We start from the raw sequence: 19,501 nt of genomic DNA, 5'->3' as shown, positions 1-19,501 counted from the left end.
ATAATTTTGTTTATGGGAGTGATTTCAAAATATCCCTCAGCTCGCTTGAGCGCAGAAAAGCGGCTCTATCCGCAGCACCCAGCGTTGGACCATTTGAAGATCATAAGGACATGTTAATCCGTTAGCTTATATAAAATAAGCCAAAAGGAGTTTCGTTACAGAAAAACAGAAATAGAAAGAGGAAACAGAAAAATGTGGAAAAATTATACTTAAGGATTTTTGATCCAAATGAATGAATTTTAAACCGGAAACCAAGCAAATTCTGAGGTCTTGAACAGCAACTTTTTGGAAATCTAAAAATATGCGGTGGGCAGCACTCCAAAGCTTGCAGATTTGACTACGATTTCCTCTTTAATCGCAAACATCCACGGAAGCAAATCTTCACGAAAATCTTCCAAACTTCGACGGCAAGCTGTTCAGGTCGTAACACAGATATTGCGGCATATGTCTGTTGACTTTAGTCGGACTTTGGCTTGATGATATTCATATCCAGCGTTTGGCGATATTTGTCAGTGACTACATTTTAAAATTACATAGAATCCCGGTTTTTATTCAGTTTTTGTTCCAAAGACCAAAACTGACGTGACAAAAAAATACGTCCATCTGTTACTCATGGCACACTAAGAACTCTCATTTTTCACCTGGTGAATTTTGGGGTGATAAAATAGGGCATGTGACAGAATCGGAAATTGTTCTACTTTCAACTTTTTAATTCATTTCACAAATATGAATCAGTGTATGCCTTGAAAAGGCAAAATGCGTGTTACCGTTCACGTGTTACGCGTGTTACCGCTATTAATTGTTAAACATGCTTACAGTATCCTTCACAGGTAAAGTCATTCATAATGAACCATAGGCGGTGAAAGTTATTTCATGAAAATCATTGTTGTTTGCGGTATTATTCACAAAAAAATAAAAGAACGGCTAAAATTTTCAACTGTTAGAGTGACAAAATCGAGTTGAAAAAGTGATAAAATCGGGTCGAAAACGTGATAAAATCGTAGCTAGACAAAATCGGAACATCACTGTAGTAACACTAGAAAATTGTATCGTGTTCCTCCAACGAACATTTTTACGCGGTTGGATTTTATTAATTTCTTGGTTAACCTGAACTTTTATAGCTTTTTAAATACCCCCTGAATTCTCTTTGATTTTTTGTGATTTTTTTTCGTGGGGTTACCTCATTGCATCATTAACGCTGAAGGTCTTAAACGACCAAAACCAAACCCTGTAAAAAAACCTGGGTGTAATGTAAACGGCGCTATGCAAGATTTCAACTAGAAAATTTCAGGGATGGGAAAAATCATTTTTGTTAAAAATCAAAGGTGATCAAAACTCCCCGCGATTTTACTTTCAAATTATCAAGTGATAAAAACTCGCCAGCGATTAACTGCCCATGATCGCATATTTGTAACATTCGCATTTTTGTTAATTTTGTAAAAAGCCTGTGAATCGTTCAGAAAGCTCAATTTACTGCATCTTATCTCACAACAGTAAAATAGGCTTCACCATCTTGCTTATCTGTGGTAAGCTGGAAATAATTGAGTGTGTGGGACGGATTGACAAACGATTTACAAAATCAACCAAAATGCAATTGTTACAAATATGCGATCATGGGCAGTTAAGAATCGTTTGAAAATCCTGATTTGAAGCAGTTACCGTTACATTTTGAACTCTTTTTCCTTACTACCATGAAACTATAACGCCAAATAGAAGATATCGGGACTGTTGACAATTAGCTGATATTAGTAAAGATTAATGTTTGAATGAAAATTATGAGCTTATTATCGTTTGAGTGCAAAATTTGAGAAGCTGTCGCCGGCGACAACACGCCTACTGTTTTCACGTGAAAAGTTTTCACATGAAAATTGCACAATTGCACCCAAAATCGTCTGATAATGATTTAGCACAACACTGGAAAAGTTTTTCTATAATTTCTGGCGATTTTTAGAAAATAATTAAGAAAATAATTTACATACTGATGCATATCACAAATCTAAACGGTCAATTTCTCCCATACTTACTTTTGTCTATTTTACAAATACGCGATGAGTTATTTTTTGGATTGACAACCGTGCAGAACGGTCTCTGCAGGCAGTTTGGCAGAACGGTTTCTGTGTTTTGACCCTCTCAGGGATTTTTTAGTGGCCATACAACATTTGAACAATTTCTCCTAACAATGAACAAATGTTGTCATTTTTTCATAAACAAAGCTCTTAATAATCTATACTGATAAAAATATCTATATCACAATTTAAAGCCGAAATTGTGCGTGGCTCAAATATTTAAGTCATATTACTGAATTATCCGAGAAAACTCCGTTTCAGTATGATTAAACCCCTTGTTTTTGCATGCATCGGTTAAAATGCATAAAACTCAGCTCACCAAAAACTGCAATTTCCAACAACTATTTATAAAACCCCATAACCTACACTTAATTCGCGCATTTTAATTTCCCCATCACCTTGCCCTTTGGCAACAAATATTTAGCAATTCTTTCTTTTTTCTTTCCACCTCTTCGCAGGGTCACCGCCAATCGACGTCCTGCACGGTGCTCTTCATGGCCCTGTACTTCTGCTGTATGGCCGCGTTCGCCTGGTGGGCCTGTCTGGCACTGGCCTGGTTCCTCGCCGCCGGCCTCAAGTGGGGCCACGAAGCAATCGAGAACCGGTCCCATCTGTTCCATTTGGTGGCGTGGGCCATCCCGGCCGTGCAGACCATTTTCGTGCTCGCACTCGGCAAGGTGGAAGGTAAGTTCTCGTTGGTTTGCTGCTTTTTCATATACCTATATCTTTTTTTTTCCCGGATCGTGTGTACCAACTTTTCCCCTCCGTTTATTTGATGGTTGCTACTTTTGTCCGGACGTGCGTCAATTTTCCTGTCGGTGTACGTCTTCTGTTCTGGGCATTCATGACTGTACATACATCAAGGTTAAGTTTGTGGACGATTGATGATTGGATATCCTTGGGGAAATGGGGTCGGAAGGGCAGCAATTTACGAGCTATGTGTGATGCATGTTACGACGGTTATAGCGGTGCGGTGTTGAATTATGAATACAGCGATGTATTCTACGGTGATGAATTAAAAGTTCTATGTAAGGCACCTGTAAGGCAGCCCTCACATGAATAACGCTTGATGAATGTTTGTCACGACATCTCGCAGGAACCGGTAATCAAACATGAAAAAAACTGTAAGCGAATCCTGTTTGTACCTGGTATCAAATTCGAATCCTAGTTTGTACCTGGTATCAAATTCGTGCTTCAGTCACCCGTATTATTCTAAAATCTTGTAGATTCGTGACACAATCCATCGTTGCGAATCGGCTACATTAAAAGTAAATTGTAATGTAAATACTTGGTTGGCAGCAAAAACCGTAGGCATAGAATGAGGAAGGCCATCTTCCATCTATTCAAGGTCGTCCGTCTTGGGTTGTTCATTGTTCGTAGCGCATCACGACTGAAAGTCAGACCATTAACATCCGCACCGCATACCAATCATGCCCTTCTGCGAGCAAACTACTGTTCACCAACAGCAATCTCCTAAATAGACTTCCCCACCGGCCTGGACTGTAGCGAATGGAGAAAGAAATGAGAAACTTTCTGTACGGCTCAACTTGCAAATGACCGCAATGTGGCGTGAAATCTGCCATCGTCAGCCTCGTCGGAATAGTCAGCCCCGTTCAGGCTGGATTTCATGGCAGCTTTGCGTTGATGAAGGTGTTTTGTTTTGGATTTGATGCGTTGTGTCACAAAAGTTGATTACTCCCTTGATGGGCGACACAATAGAGCGTTAATGGTGGGACCGCACTAGAGCTAAATAGAGTTAGAATACGTCAACGTTCCAGTTGGTAAGGAAATTATGACACAATAACATGTAAAATAGTTATTGTCATAATGATGTAATGATGTACTTGCATAAGTGTAAAATGGATAAGTTCATGGGTGTGAACTGTGGTAGAGCTGGGAGGCATATTATAATGACGACAACAATACACATTTGCTCACCTCGTTTAATTGTACAGTACACATTATTCCCATTTGTTTGAAGAATGTAAAAGAGTAGGTAATGGAACATTTCCCATCGCACGGGCTAAATTCCAGCAAATTTTGAACACGTAGGTATCAACCACATAAAGAAGACATTTAAAGAGTGGGTGGAAGCGTATTAATATAAGATAAATTGAAGATGTGATGGATTATTTGAAGAAAATAATTAATCCGGAGTTAAAATAGCATTTTTATCTCGACAACGTTCAACCGGATTTGCAACCTTTATTATCAAATATAAATAGATGGCTATGAAAGGGCGGAAGAGTCCTAAGATGAAAAAAGTGAATGGGTTTTTAATGGGTCTGGTAAAGCTTATGAATTCTTGGATCGTTTACACTTAGATTTGTAAAAGATTATTGAACTCTAATAATAATAGATGAAGTAGAAGTATTATTATTCTGATTGATGGACGGCACTTCTCGACATACTCTGACCACTTTCTGGTGATGGTTAAACTGCGCCCAAAAATATCCGACATCAACAATTTTCGGTATCGACGGCCGCCGCATTACGACCTAGAGCGACTGAAGCAACCTGCTTCTTCTTCTTCTTATTGGCATTACATCCCCACACTGGGACAGAGCCGTCCCGCAGCTTAGTGTTCATTAAGCACTTCCACAGTTATTAACAGCGAGGTTTCTAAGCCAAGTTACCATTTTTGCATTCGTAAATCATGAGGCTAGCACGATGATACTTTTATGCCCAGGGAAGTCGAGACAATTTCCAATCCGAAAATTGCCTAGACCGGCACCGGGAATCGAACCCAGCCACCCTCAGCATGGTCTTGCTTTGTAGCCGTGCGTCTTACCACACGGCTAAGGAGGCCCCCCTGAAGGAGGCCCCTGAAGCAACCTGCCCAAGTAACAATTTCCATGCTTCTTAGATTTATTTAATTCTTAAAGCGGATTTATAGTAGCAATCATCATAGCTATTTGCTCAGTTTTATTGTCGATCTTATTGCTATCAATAAACCACTCATAAATATGCTGAAAAAGCTTCAAATGTCAAACGCCTATAGACCTTATGAGCGGCTCTACAGTTGTGATGAAGAGTGTGATAAATTCTATTTCCATAGCTCGATCAATGCTACAACTTTTGTGTGGTCAAATGAGTAACCCCAATAAGAATATTTGCATTGCAGAGTTTATCATCTTCTTCTTCTTATTGGCATTACATCTCCACACTGGGACAGAGTCGCATCGCAGCTTAGTATTCTTCAAGCACTTCCACAGTTATTAACTGCGAGGTTTCTAAGCCAAGTTACCATTTTTGCATTGGTATATCATGAGGCTAACACGATGATACTTTTATGCCCAGGGAAGTCGAAGCAATTTCCAATCCGAAAACTGCCTAGACCGGCACCGGGAATCGAAACCTGCCACCCTCATCATGGTCTTGCCTTGTAGCCGCGCGTCTTACCGCACGGCTAAAGAGGGCAGAGTTTATAAAGGTGTTCAATTAGAGCAACATTTTTCTAATCGAAATTTATGATGGCCATATTGAAAATGGAGAAGAGCGCAGACAGATTCTGGAGGAGAAGGACGCAGCGCGGTCGCGCTGCAGCAATGTACCCGGGAGATCGTTATAGACGGAAGCAGAGACAGCAGATCCGCCTTCTTCAGGAGAATATGCGCCGCCTGGAAGAAGCGGAGTGCGAAGAGATGGAACAGCTGTGCCGCTCTCAAGAAACACGTAAGTTCTATCAGAAACTCAACGCATCCTGCAAAGGCTTGGTGCCGAGATGTGCAGGGATAAGGATGGGAGCATCTTGACTGACGAACGTGTGGTGATCGAAAAGTGGTAGCAGCACTACGAGGAACATTTAAATGGCGCTGAGTGTACAGGTAGTGGAAGTCAAATCAGCGGAGGAGATAACTACGTCAGCTAAGCGGACGATGGAAGCCAACCAGCCCCCACATTGAGGGAAGTTAAGGATGCCATAGGCGATAAAGCAGCTGGTAAGGATGGTATCGGAGCTGAGCTCATTAAGATGGGCCCGGAAAAGCTGGCCACTTGCCTCCACAAACTGATTGTCAGAATCTGGGAGACTGAACAGCTACCGAAGAAGCAGTGGAAGAAAGGGGTCAAATGCCCCTTCTACAAGAAAGGGACTAGCTGGAGTGTGAGAACTTTTAAGCGATCACCATCCTTAATGCCGCCTATAAATCACTATCCGTCGAGATCATCTTTCGTAGCCTGTCACCAATAGTGAATGAGTTCGTGGGAACTTATCAAGCCAGCTTCGTTGACAGCCGCTCGTCAACGGACCAGATCTTTACTGTACGTAAAAGTGTCCAATTTCAAAAGTAATTCAAGTAGGAACTTTTGAAGGAATTCTTGGAGGTACTTCCGCATGAACACCCGGAAGAACTTCTGGAGAAATTCTCGAAGGAACTTTTGAAGGAACTCCCGAAGGAACTTCCTTTACATATTTTGGAAGAATTCTCGGGGAAACGGAAATATTTTTGGATGAGCTCCCGGAACAACTTCCGGTAAAATACTTGGAGAAATGGTTTCAGGAACTTCCCGAGGAATTACTTGATGAACTTCAGGAGGAATTTGAGGAGGAACTTCCGGAGGAATTCACGAAGCAGCATCCAAAGGAATTTCCGGATGAATACGCGGAAGAACTTCTAGAGCAATGCTCTTAGGAGCTTTCCAAGGAATTACTCGAAGGACTTCCGAAGGGATTACCGGAGGAGCTCCTGAGCGAACTCCCGGAGAAAGTTTTGGAAGAACTCCAGAATTCCCAGAGCAGCTTCTGAGGAATTCAAGGAGGAACGCCGCAACGCCGCCGTCACTGGCTGATAATGTTCTATTACGATAACTTTTGGAATTGGCCACTTTTACAAAAAACTTTTTGTTATTGATAAAAATATGTTGAGCTTTCAGTGAAATCTCGCTTAACTTTTCAAAAGGACCTAAGTAACACTTTTTTCATGAATTAAATTGAGTATTGCAATCAAAAGCTGATGGGCTGTTGATTGCGATATTCAAATACATTCATGAAAAAATGTTACTTAGATCCTTTTGAAAAGTTCAGCTAGAAATGTCTTTAGATTAGATTGTCTTAGATGTCATAAGACGAGTGTATACAATTCCATTTAATTCCACCAATACCTTTGACAGATACGTATTACGACCTCAACAGTAAGGCCGTCTTCAGTGTCTCGTACTTGACTTTTGTACTCTTGTTTTCTATTATTGTCATTCCATATCACGAAGGTTTTTCACTATTGATTACATATACAGTAATATTCTGATTTTATCACCCACCTCGTGAATTTTGTGGTGATAAAATAGGAAATGTGACAATATCGGAACTATTTTCAATTTTTAAATTCATTTCACAAATATGAATCAGTTTATGCTTTGGAAAGGTAAAATGCGTGATTGACACCCGTTATTTCTTGTCGAAAAGGCTTTAAAATCCTTGACAGGTACTAAGAAATCTATCTTCTTCTTCTATATATATATATAAAACTCAATGTTTGTATGTTTGTATGTATGTTTGTATGTATGTTCCAGCTTAACTTCTGAACTCATTTACCGATTTTAACCAAATTTGGAACACACATTCTTTATCTTGAGGAAACGACGATAGGGGGGTTAGGCATGCTCTTTGGAAAAGGGGGAGGGTGTGGGGGGAGGGGTATTGCTTAGTTATCGATCAACTCAGTGTAAATTCTGAACCCCTTGGCCGATTTCAACCAAATTTAGAACACAAATTCTTTATCTTAAGGAGGGGACGGGTCGAGCATGCATTTTGGAAAAGGGGGAGGGTATGGGGGAGGGGTATTGCTTAATTATCGATCTACGCAGTTTAAATTCTGAACCCCTTGGCCGAATTCGACCAAATTTGGAACAAAATTCCTTTTCTTAAAAAGGGGTCGATAGGGGGTTAGGCATGCTCTTTGGAAAAGGGGGAGGGTGTGGGGGGAAGGGTATTGCTTAGTTATCGATCAACTCAGTTTAAATTCTGAACCCCTTGGCCGATTTCAACCACAACACAAATTCTTTATCTTAAGGATGGGACGATAGGGGGGTTGAGCATGCTCTTTGGAAAAGGGGGAGGGTATGGGGGGAGGGGTATTGCTAAGTTATCGATCAACGCAGTTTAAATTCTGAACCCCTTGGCCGATTTCGACCAAATTCGGAACACAATTACCTTATCTTAAGAAGGAGACGATAGGGGACTAAGCATGCTCTTTGGAAAAGGGGAAGGGGGTGTGGGGGGAGGGGTATTGCTTAGTTATCGATCAACTCAGTGTAAATTCTGAACCCCTTGGCCGATTTCAACCGAATTTCAAACACAAATTCTTTATCTTACAGAGGGAACGATAGGGGGGTTAAGCGTGCTCTTTGTAAAAGAAGGAGGGTATGGGGGGAGGGGTATTGCTTAACTATTGATCAACGCAGTTTAAATTCTGAACCCCTTGGCCGATTTCGACCAAATTTGGAACACAATTTCCTTCTCTTAAGAAGGGGACGATCGGGGGTTAAGCATGCTCTTTGGAAAAGGGAAGGGGGGGGGGGGAGGGGTATTTCTTAGTTATCGGTCAGCTCAGTTTAAATTCTGAACCCCTTGGCCGATTTCAACCGAATTTGAAACACAAATCCTTTATCTTACAGAGGGAACGATAGGGAGGTTAAGTATGCTCTTTGAAAAAGGAGAGTATGGGGAGGGGTATTTCTTAATTATCGATCAACGCAGTGTAAACTCTGAACCCTTGGCCGATTTCGACCAAATTTGGAACACAAATTCTTTATCTTAAGAAGGGGACGATAGGGGTTAGGCATGCTCTTTGGAAAAGAGGGAGGGTGTGGGAGGAGGGTGTTCTTTACAAAGAGGGAGGGTATGGGGGGAGGGGTATTGTTTAGCAATCGATCAACTCAATGTAAATCCTGAGCCTCATGACCGATTTGAACCAAATTTGTATCAAATATTGTCTGTCTTAAGGAAGCGATTTTAGTGGATGTGGTTAAGTAATTTAAAAAAAAGGGGAGGGTGTGGGACAAGGGGTATTGTTTAGTTATCGATCAATTCAGCATGACTTCTGAACCCATTTATCGATGTCCACCAAATTTGGAACCCATATTATCTGTCTAAGGAAGACTATATCAGACTGGGTATAAGTGCCATAGCTAAATGAGAGAGAGGGTATATTCATTAAACGAACAGTTTAGTATACCTTTTTATCGCATAGGTCAATTCAAACCAAACACGTAAGCATGTAATCCCTACCCAAAGGAAACTATTATAGAGAGGCTGGAAGGGACTTTTGGAATGAGATGTGGGGGGGTATTGGGATTGGGTATTGTTGTTCATCGGAATAATTGTATGCCCAGTGAAAAGCAATGATCAATGTGTTTCCTTCTGAATGGTGGATGTGATTGCTTCTTCAAAAGTAGGCATTTGCCCGGAATAAGGCAATGGTGGGTGTGATCCCTTCTTTAAAAATATGCGTTGCCCGAATATGGCATCGATGAATGTTTTTCCTTCTTTAGAAATAGACGTTTTCCCGGAATAAGACCTTTCAAACCCAAGATCTCTTCTTCAAAATCAGTCAATGTTTCCAAAAGCCTTCTTTTAATCAAATGATAAAGTTTGAATAAGTAAACACAATTACCCTGTTGATCAATTGGTTTTATCATTTTCCGATTGTAAAAGAAAACTGCAAACCAAACTGGCAATTCCGAGCAAGGCCGGGTACATAAAGCTAGTGATTTAATAAACCACAGGCGGTGAAAGTTATTTCATGAAAATCTTTATTGTTTGCGGTATTATTTACAAAAATAAAAAGAACGACTGAACGAATCGGGTCGAAAACGTGATAAAATCGGGGGTAGACAAAATCGGAGCGTGACAAAATAGGGTCGACACTGTATAATTCACCCATATGTAAGAAAGAGAAAATTATCAAAGCAGTGTGGGATAAACTTTTGGAATTGGCCATTTTCACTGATATTCCTGATCTCCAGGAGGAAAATCCCACTATTGATTGCACAATTATTTCCCCGCTATGGACGGTTTAGAAATAGAATGTAGAGGTCTGAAAATAATCATTTTAACGGATGTCCCAAAATTCACGGAGAACTTTTTTGGAATCATTGGCGATGAGAGAGGACTTTACTGCCAATTGCAGACGTAACATGCCGTTATCATTTTTTTAAAACATCGATTGTGATGAACTTTTGGAAGGACATAGAGGATTTTCACTATTGACTCCACTATAATTCACCGTTATGAATTCTAACAAAAATGCGCAGCTCTAGGGTTAGGGTGTTTTCCGGAATACCATATACCAACAAATCCAATCATATATGAGTTGCTGCAACGAAATCGGTCTGAATTGTGCTGCCAGGGTTCAGTATTGAATACACCAACAATTCTCCAGAATGGATTATGACCAGGGTTCGTATTTTTCGTTTCGATGAGACGAAATGAGCGATTTTCAGGTCGAAAGAGAATCTTTTTTCGGAGTTTGTAGTGAAAAACATCTTTCATCCACCTCTCTTTTCTCTAGAACGAACCTAGAAGATGACCGAAAATCGTGCCTACTTGATGAATTTCTTTTTTCGTTTCATCACTTTTACGCCTCCCTCACTTTTCGCGAAAATTTTCGCTGAGCAATTACAAAAATTTTATAACCGCAACGGGATTCGAACCTAGAACATCAACAAAAATGGCGATGGGATTCAGTCACCATAGTCATTACACCACATCGACTGCATGTAGGGATAAGGTTGTTTGTTCCATAAAAGCTACTCTTTTTGCAATTGATGATGACACGAAAAGAAAGAAAGGAGTGAGAAAACGAGCAAATCAACTTTTCGCGGCACTGGCAGTGAGGGAGAAATGTTTATCTCTCATCGCACCTTTTTTCTTTTCCCGCAAACCGATTTCTCGGCGAAAATCAGCGTGAGGGAGCATTCTCTGCTCGTGAGAATGAGTGAGAGCTACGATCCCTGATTATGACGAAAAAATCGCGAAGCTCTGGGATAAATTTTCAGGGATTTCGACTGGATCTGTTGCTTATAACAGGTTTTCTAGAAATTTGTGGATGCAATCAATAGTGAAGGTCTTCTGTAACTCCCAAATGCTTCCGATATGGGTCTCTGGAAGATCCGGAACATCCTTAAAAGTGGCAAATTCCAAAAGTTTATCCCAGAGTTAGGGTTTTTCGGCTTACAGTCACTTACAGTTGCCCACGTTTCGATCCGGAAGTTTGGATCTTCATCTGGGCTTGAAACTTTGGAAATGATTCAAAATTATCAACATTCTCATGTAACTGAAAGCCGAAAAAACCTAACTCTGGGATAAACTTTTGGAATTAACCACTTTTACTAATGTTCCGGATCTTCTGGAGGACCATTTCGGGAGCATTTGGGGGTCACTATTTATTGCATTCACAATTTGCCAGGATGCATTGCTACGTAAAAATCGCGAAGCTCTGAGATGAAGTTTTGGAATTGGCCATTTTTACGAATATTCCAGATCTTCCGGAGAGCCATTTCGGAAACATTTGGGAGTCACAGAAGACTCCACTTTTGATTTATAACAATCAGCAATAAACTCTAGGGGCCCCAAGCAGCACAAATTGTTTCACTACTGAACATTTCACTGTGTTGCAACTATTCGAAAAGAAACAATCTTTGCGTAAGTGTCATCAAATATCTAAAAAGCAATCTAAAAAGCGCAAGAGGTGGAGCCTTCGGAAACATCCTTCGATTGCAGTAAAACTGCAATTATGTTGCAAAATACCACAGCGGAAAAAAATACATAAAAATATAAAACTGGATTCGATTTATGGATCTTGTGATTGATAGTCCTTCACTCTACCACAGCACCATTCAACACTTCAAAGGGACTGCATGTTGACTCACAATAAAAACCATGCGATTATGAAGTTTTGTACTCGGGTTTCCTGTTACTTGATTGCACCATCACAGGAAGAAATGTGTCAAAACGCTGAAAGATGCTAAATTAAACATGAAGACACATTCAACTTATCTGCAACTTAATTTAAACAAACAATTGAATTTTGAAAGACGCATTGAAGTTACATGGTGAAAAATATGCAACTTAATGATTTTGTTTCGTGTTTGCAACATGAAGTGCAGTATTCTTCGTTTGTTTGTTTCCAAATGTCAAACACGTACTGCATTGCAATTTTAATGAACATTTATCACAATTCGAACGTTTTTGTCATCTTGATGCAACTTTTTCGTGCTTTGAAGGTTTTCTAATGCCTTTAATGAAACTGAATAAGAACAAGGAGCTTTTAGGAAGATGTTGCGTGTGCTACTTGGGGCTATACAATTGTGCATAAGATTCTAATTTATGATAGCCAATTTCAAGGTACCTTTTGAACTATTTTATAATAATTCTTTTGTCAATATACTGCGCAATTATCATTAATTACGTAGCAAATCTTTGCTTTTTTAAGGAGCATTTTTAATTGTTAACGGTACATTTTTTTCGTTTTTACGGTACGCTTTTCGAATGTTTACGGAGCATTTTATATATTTCAAGGTAATTTGTTAGATAATTAAGGAAAAATTATCACTATTTTAAGGAGCATTTTTCAATTTTTCAAGGGTAATCATGAATCTTTCATGATGCATTTACCATTTTGCCATTTTGAATCATTGGTTAGAGGATATTGTTCACTGGATTCCTGAAAATTGCAGTTGGATGTGTCACAAGATTAAGACGTACACTGGATTTTGGAGGACATACACTATGTTGGAATTCAGGTATTTTCAAGAAAAAGATTCTAACCCGGATTACCCACCATGAGTGGTATTAGGATCCAGTCCTGAAAAAATCGCCAACAGTAAGTAATGTGAGAAAATAACTTTCGAGCAAAAATTTGGTCAGTCCGTTTCATGCTTGTTTTACACAAAATTGATGTCACGCAATGATTCCATTAAATACGAGCTGGGATCATAAATATATATATTTGTGATAAATATCATTGATATAAATTGTTGATACCGGAAGCATAAATACATTGCGTATCTTTATTTAATACATTTAATTCTGGGTGTATCTATGCGGGGCTTGCTGTGTAGAAAATTACCACAAGATGTGGTCTGTAGCTTCTTGTTATAGGGTCTTCGGATGCACATTAGAGCTATCACCTTCTAACTCCAGGTCTAAAAATGTTCCCATCTATGGGTATAAAAAAACCAATAAATAGATGTAGACATGTTTCTTCCATAAAAGCACTGCGGACAGTGGGGGATAGATTGGAAACATACACACAGAAGACCTCCACTTTTGATTGAATCCACAATTTTCCAGAATGGATGGTAACGAAAAAATCGCGAAGCTCTGGGATGAACTTTTAGAATTGGCCACTTTTAAGGATGTTCCGGATCTTCCAGAGGGCTTTCCGATGGCCACTTAAGGACTAAAATTGCCAAGAAATGGCGCATACAAGATAGCAAATACAGTTGGAATCATCAGAGTACATATTTGAAATTAATTTTATTTTTAATAGAACGAAACTATAAAATTAGGTGCCAGATTGAGAAGCTCAAACAGGTCAATTTGGATGAATCACCCGATGGGCTTATTCTACGCACCTACAGTTTTCGTTTGGAGCCTAAAGATCGAAAATCTGTAGAAATTTTTGGTCCAAATGGACCCCAATAAACAATGTATAACTTTTTTCTAATGCATTAGGAAGGTTAAAACGGAAATTGCATTACAGAAATATTTTTTATAATCCTCACAAGATCCACAACTCTTGCTTCCATTTACATGTTTGGCGTCAATTTTCCGAAACACATACCGAGATAAATTAAGAGTTAATTTCACATACAGTGCCGTGAAATCTCAATGTCGATTGAATTTTTTGAACCGAATGTGAACTTATCCTACGTAGATCTCAGTTGAATAACAGAGATGTCATGGCAGCAGGGGCTATGTCCAAGAGCTTGACGATCCCTCCCCATGCCATCTGCGAGTTGTGGGGCTTGCCTAGGATGTGGTGGGGTTTGACAGTGGGCCCTGTTAAACCTCTATAAAAAGCTGCAAGTATCCGCAAGTGAGCTCCACCAAAGCGACCGTGTGCCGCTCAAAGCGCACAAGCCCAAGTCCTGGTGTCAGGTGGGACACAAAACAGATCTGACACGACGGCCCTCCGACGAGACTGGAGGTTTGCGCAGGCCCAATAAGCCGCCTGGAAAACCAATAATTAGGAACAATATAAGAGATTCGAAATAATCGCAAAGACCTAGGCGACGAATAATGGATCACGATTGGAAGCTTGGAACATGGAACTGCAAGTCGCTAGGTTTCTCAGGTTGTGACAGGATGATCTACGATGAATTACATCCCCGCAACTTGCTGCAGGAGATTTGCTAGACAGGACAGAAAGTGTGGAAAAGCGGCCATCGAGCGGTTACCTTTAACCAAAGCTGTGGCACCACCAACGAGCTGGGAACAGGCTTCATTGTTCTGGTTGAGATGCGCCAACGTGTGATTGGGTGGCAGCCAACCAACGCAAGGATGTGCAAGCTGAGGATAAACGGCCGTGTCTTCAACTATAGCATCATCAACGTACATTGCCCACACGAAGGGAGACCCGACGACGAGAAGAAGCGTTTTACGCACAGCTGGGGCAGACATACGATGGATGCCCACTACGGGACGTCAAAATCGTCATCGGCTACATAAACGCTCAGGTAGGAACGGAGGAAATGTATAGACCGGTCATCGGACCGGATAGTCTGCACACCGTATTTACGGCCAACGATGCATAAACTTCGCAGCCTACCGCGGAATGGTAGCCTGAAGCACTTTCTTTCCCCGCAAAAATATCCACATGGCCACATGGAGATCACCTAACCAAGAAACGGAAAACCAAATCGACCACGTTCTAATTGACGGTAAATTCTTCTCCGACATCACGAACGTACGCGTTTACCGCAGTGCGAATATTGAATCCGATCACTACCTCGTCGCAGTATGCCTGCGCTGAAAACTCTCGACGGTGTTGAACACGCATCGGAGTCGTCCGCCGTGGCTAAACATTGGGCAGCTACAAGACGGTAGACTAGCCCAAGACTAGGCGCAGCAGCTGGAAGTGGCACTCCCAATGGAAAAGCAGCTAGGCGCAGCGTCTCTTGAAGATGGCTGGAGAGATATTCGGCCGTCATTGGTAGCACCGAAATAGTTGCACTGGTATGACGGTGGATGTGAGCAGCTAGTGGAAGCGAAGAATGCAGCATGGGCGAGATTGCTGCAACACCGCACGAGGGCGAACAAGGCACGATATAAACGGGCGCGGAACAGACAAAACTCGATTTTTTTGAGCAAAAAGCGCCAGCAGGAAGATTGAGACCGTGAAGAAACGGAGCAACTGTACCGCGCTAACAACACACCAAAGTTCTATGATAAGTTGAACCGTTCACGTAAGGGTCACGTGCCAAAGCCTGATATGTGTAAGGACATAAACGGGAACCTTCTTACGAACGAGCGTGAAGTAACCCAAAGGTGGCGGCAGCACTACGAAGAACACCTGAATGGCGATGTGGCAAACGAATGATGAGCAAGCTGAAGAACAACAAAGCCCCTGGGGTTGACTAACTACTAGGAGAGCTATTTAAACACGGTGGTGAGGCACTGGCTGGAGCGCTGCACTGGGTCATTACCAGGAAGGAAGTTTTGCCACAAGAGTGGATGGAAGGTGTCTTGTGTCCCATCTACAAAAAGGGCAAGAAGCTGGATTGCAGCAACTACCGCGCAATCACATTACTGAACGCCGCCTACAAGGTACTCTCACAAATTTTAGGCCGTCGACTAATACCAATTGCAAAAGAGTTCGTGGAGCAGTACCAGGCGGGATTTATGGGTGAACGTTCTACCACAGACCAGGTGTTCGCCGTACGTCAGGTATTGCAGAAATGCCGCGAATACAACGTGCCCAGCCCACACATCATCTATTCATCGACTTCAGAGCCGCATATGATACAACCGGGACCAGCTATGGCAGCTAATGCACGAAAACGGATTTCCAGATAACCTGATACGATTGATCAAGGCGACGATGGATCGGGTGATGTGCGTAGTTCGAGTTTCGAAACGCGCAGAGGGTTACGGCAAGGTGATGGTCTTTCTTGTCTGCTATTCAACATCGCTTTGGAAGGGGTAATGCGAAGAACAGGGATTAACACGAGTGGCTCAATTTAACAGTACTGGCTATATCCTTATCCGCCTGCAACTATTGGTGCACAGGCGAAAAAATTAGGTGTTTTCAAACTAATTTACCAATTTAAAAGTAATTCCAAAACTTGTTTCTCTCTATCGTGTTATGACAACTAATTAACCGGTAAGGTGTGTTGCTGCGTTTAATCAGTAGAATTTCTGTAAATCGCATTACCGCAATTATAGGAACACCCACGACTATCGTAACTGTTACCCTAGGCTTTGTTCTAGAAATTTTAAAGTCAAATCTCAAATCAATGGTGGGTCCCCGACCATTTTTGGGTAAGTTTGCTTTTTACTGCACTGACTTATCAGTAAGACAGTTTCAGTTTTTTGTTTTGCGTTAAAAAATATTCAAAGGAAACGAACAATGAAAATGTGTTATTCTTGTTTTTATCTTTCTGTCTTTTCACACATTTTATGAGCGTCGTAGGTATTAATGGTTCGGCTTTCTTGGTTATCGTTCTCTATGATGAAGATATACATTAATGTGTCATAGAGAGGGCTATAAAATTGGTTTCAGACATAAAATAGAACTGGTTGGCAGATTTGAAGAATTGATTCGTTATACATCCTTAAATCGAATGAGTCAACGTTATTACCAGACTGCATGGAACGTTGACAAAGTTCAGGAGTGTGGTGACTACTATAACCAGTTCTATTTCAAGACCGATGTGCTGCTTTATTTCTAATAGTTGCCCTAGATTATATTTTCAAAATGAGATTATGTATTTTTATCATTATATCTTTGCTATATTTATATCGAATCGAATTCACATTTGAAACAAAGCTGTCCACATCCATAGAATGACAAAGCATTCAACATATCCGTTTGTAATTGAGCCCCGCATCATCGGTTTGAACAACCCTGAACGAAGGTCGCATAATGGTCACTAATTAGCATGTACGAATGTAACGCGGTCCATCCGCTGCTAACCGCGTCCAACATGTCAACAGTGTGCCGCAAACATGTCATTGCTAGAGCTTTGATGACAGAGCTTTGTCCCCCTCATTGACTTTCCCGATTCGCATCCCATAATTATACTGAAATTAACATTCGTCTCTTTCTTTTCCTCCGCCCAGGTGACGTCCTATCTGGGGTGTGCTTCGTCGGTCAGCTCGACACTCACTCGTTGGCCATGTTCCTGCTGATTCCGCTGTGCATCTACCTTTCACTGGGAGCGATATTCCTGCTGGCCGGGTTCGTGTCCCTGTTCCGGATTCGGACGGTGATGAAGCACGACGGGACCCGGACGGACAAGCTGGAACGGTTGATGCTGAGGATTGGATTTTTCAGCGGACTGTTTATCCTGCCCGCGCTTGGGTACTTGGGCTGTTTGTTCTACGAGTACTACAACTTCGACGATTGGATGATCCAGTGGAACCGGGCGATGTGTAAGATTTTTTCGATCCCATGTCCGGCTACGAAGTACAACAGCAACATGGTACCGGAGGAGGAGAAACCGATTTTCCACATCTACATGGCGAAGTACGTGTGCTCGATGCTGGTGGGGGTGACTTCGAGCGTTTGGCTGTGGTCCGGTAAGACGGTGGTCAGCTGGCGGCAGTTTGCCGAACGGCTGCAAGGTAAGGACGCTCGGAGTCGGGGAGCCTATGTTTAGTAGCGGGGGAGGGGAGTTTTTGAAGCTGAAGACGGTCGTCCGGGAGGAAGAACTGCTTTCGAAATGCCTCCAGCGTGAACCGTAACAAGATTTCTATCCACATAGTATACCGTCACACTAGTTTTCCGCGAACTGTTTGAGAGTTTATTAGTACAGAGTTCAAGGATGGCTGCCCAAACCAAATAGAGAAACAGTTGTAAGCTTGAGCTTTCGAACGACAAGTAAGGCTTCATGAGAACAAGTAGACGGAAATTCGAGAAGAGTTACGACTAGAGCATGCTTATGAATGTAGTTATCAAAAAGTATCAAAAAATCTATCTTTGATGATAAATTGAAGTTGATTTTTTTTTTGTAATACCTAATGATAGATATTGATTGCAATGGATCTTTCCCGTCAAAAATTGTATCTCTTTTAATTGTCTCAGGCGAATCTTTGGCTTATTTAAGGTCAACTTTCCTGAAGAACTCATATTTTGAAGCCTTTAACAAAATCCGAAAAACCGGTCTGAAGAATTCACCCGATTTTCGTTCACATTCGGGAGAATATTAGGCCAATCTTGGAAAACAGCACTTTTTCGATTTTTTGTTTTTAATCTTGAAAATACTAAAATGTTTGACGGGAAAGGTCAATTGGGTTAGAATCGTTTGACGGTGGTGAGAGTTTCTATTCGTCCACAAGCATGTACACAAATCAAATCAGAGTAAATATTTATTACTACAAAAATTAAGTTGTAGTATTCGTCATGGTCGACTGTAGACAGTGGGTTTAAAAATGGTTCTGTAAAATAACTAGCCACTGTTTACATTTGGATGTTGCTCAAATTTCTCAATATTCTTAACTTCAATTAATTATTTGAATCTTGTTTAACGGATTTTTTTATTCAAAGTTTGAAAATTGCGTTCCTATAGTTCAATTTAATTCCATTATTTGGTATTTAATTGGATATGTCTGAAATGTCTCGTTCTTCTCAAGTTATATTCTTGGATTTTAACGATTTCAAGACCATGTTCTGCACTACAAGAATGTAAAATGCTGTTATTACTGGGGATGATTAGACTTCAACAGATCGAAATATTCCTTGCAATATAGACCATTTTGTAACTTGGACCCGACAACACACGACAAACCCTTGAGATCGAGCAATGGATAATGCAACTCCTTTTTTTGCGTCCCAAAACGATGAAGCGTTTATTGAATCATAGCGTAAAAAGAGGAAGTGATATTTCGAATTCGGAGCGTAAAAATGTTTGCAATTTTTTGGGTAAACAAAGTTTGAAATTTAACTTACTTTTAGTTTTAAGATGTGTCTTTTACCAATTCCGGCATTAGGGTCGTCCAAATGGTTTTCGTTATGGTACGTGCTCTTTGTGATACATAGACTAGAATGTGTTTTTTGCATATGTTCATGATCATCCAAGAAACCCTGGAGTAAGGCCTCAAGAAGGGGTCTACACGAGTTACCAGAGATCTATCGGCCTGTTTCAAAACTGGTGCATGGCTTTTGTGGCACATAGAATAGAATGCATCCATTACATATGTTTATGGTCATCCAAGAAAACCTTGAAGTAAGGCTTCAAGAACAACACGCGTATCCAGAGATCTATCGGCC

General features: G+C 40.9%; 1 protein-coding gene across 1 annotated transcript in view; it reads left to right on the top strand.

Moving 5' to 3' along the window:
* The window catches only part of LOC134225414 (frizzled-like), a 134,941-nt gene extending 116,719 nt beyond the window's left edge, over positions 1-18,222 (top strand). Inside the window, exons 4-5 of the mRNA XM_062705474.1 lie at positions 2,525-2,750; positions 17,353-18,222. Coding sequence (XP_062561458.1) covers positions 2,525-2,750; positions 17,353-17,891 — 765 coding nt within the window. The 3' untranslated portion in view covers positions 17,892-18,222. The remainder of the gene's footprint in view (positions 1-2,524; positions 2,751-17,352) is intronic.
* The last annotated feature ends 1,279 nt before the right edge of the window (positions 18,223-19,501 follow it).

This window comes from Armigeres subalbatus, chromosome 3 (genome assembly GCF_024139115.2).
Source record: "Armigeres subalbatus isolate Guangzhou_Male chromosome 3, GZ_Asu_2, whole genome shotgun sequence".
Classification (NCBI taxonomy): Eukaryota; Metazoa; Arthropoda; class Insecta; order Diptera; family Culicidae; genus Armigeres; species Armigeres subalbatus.
The sequence above is the reverse complement of the archived record's forward strand: the minus strand, read 5'-3'. Positions and strand labels throughout refer to the sequence as shown.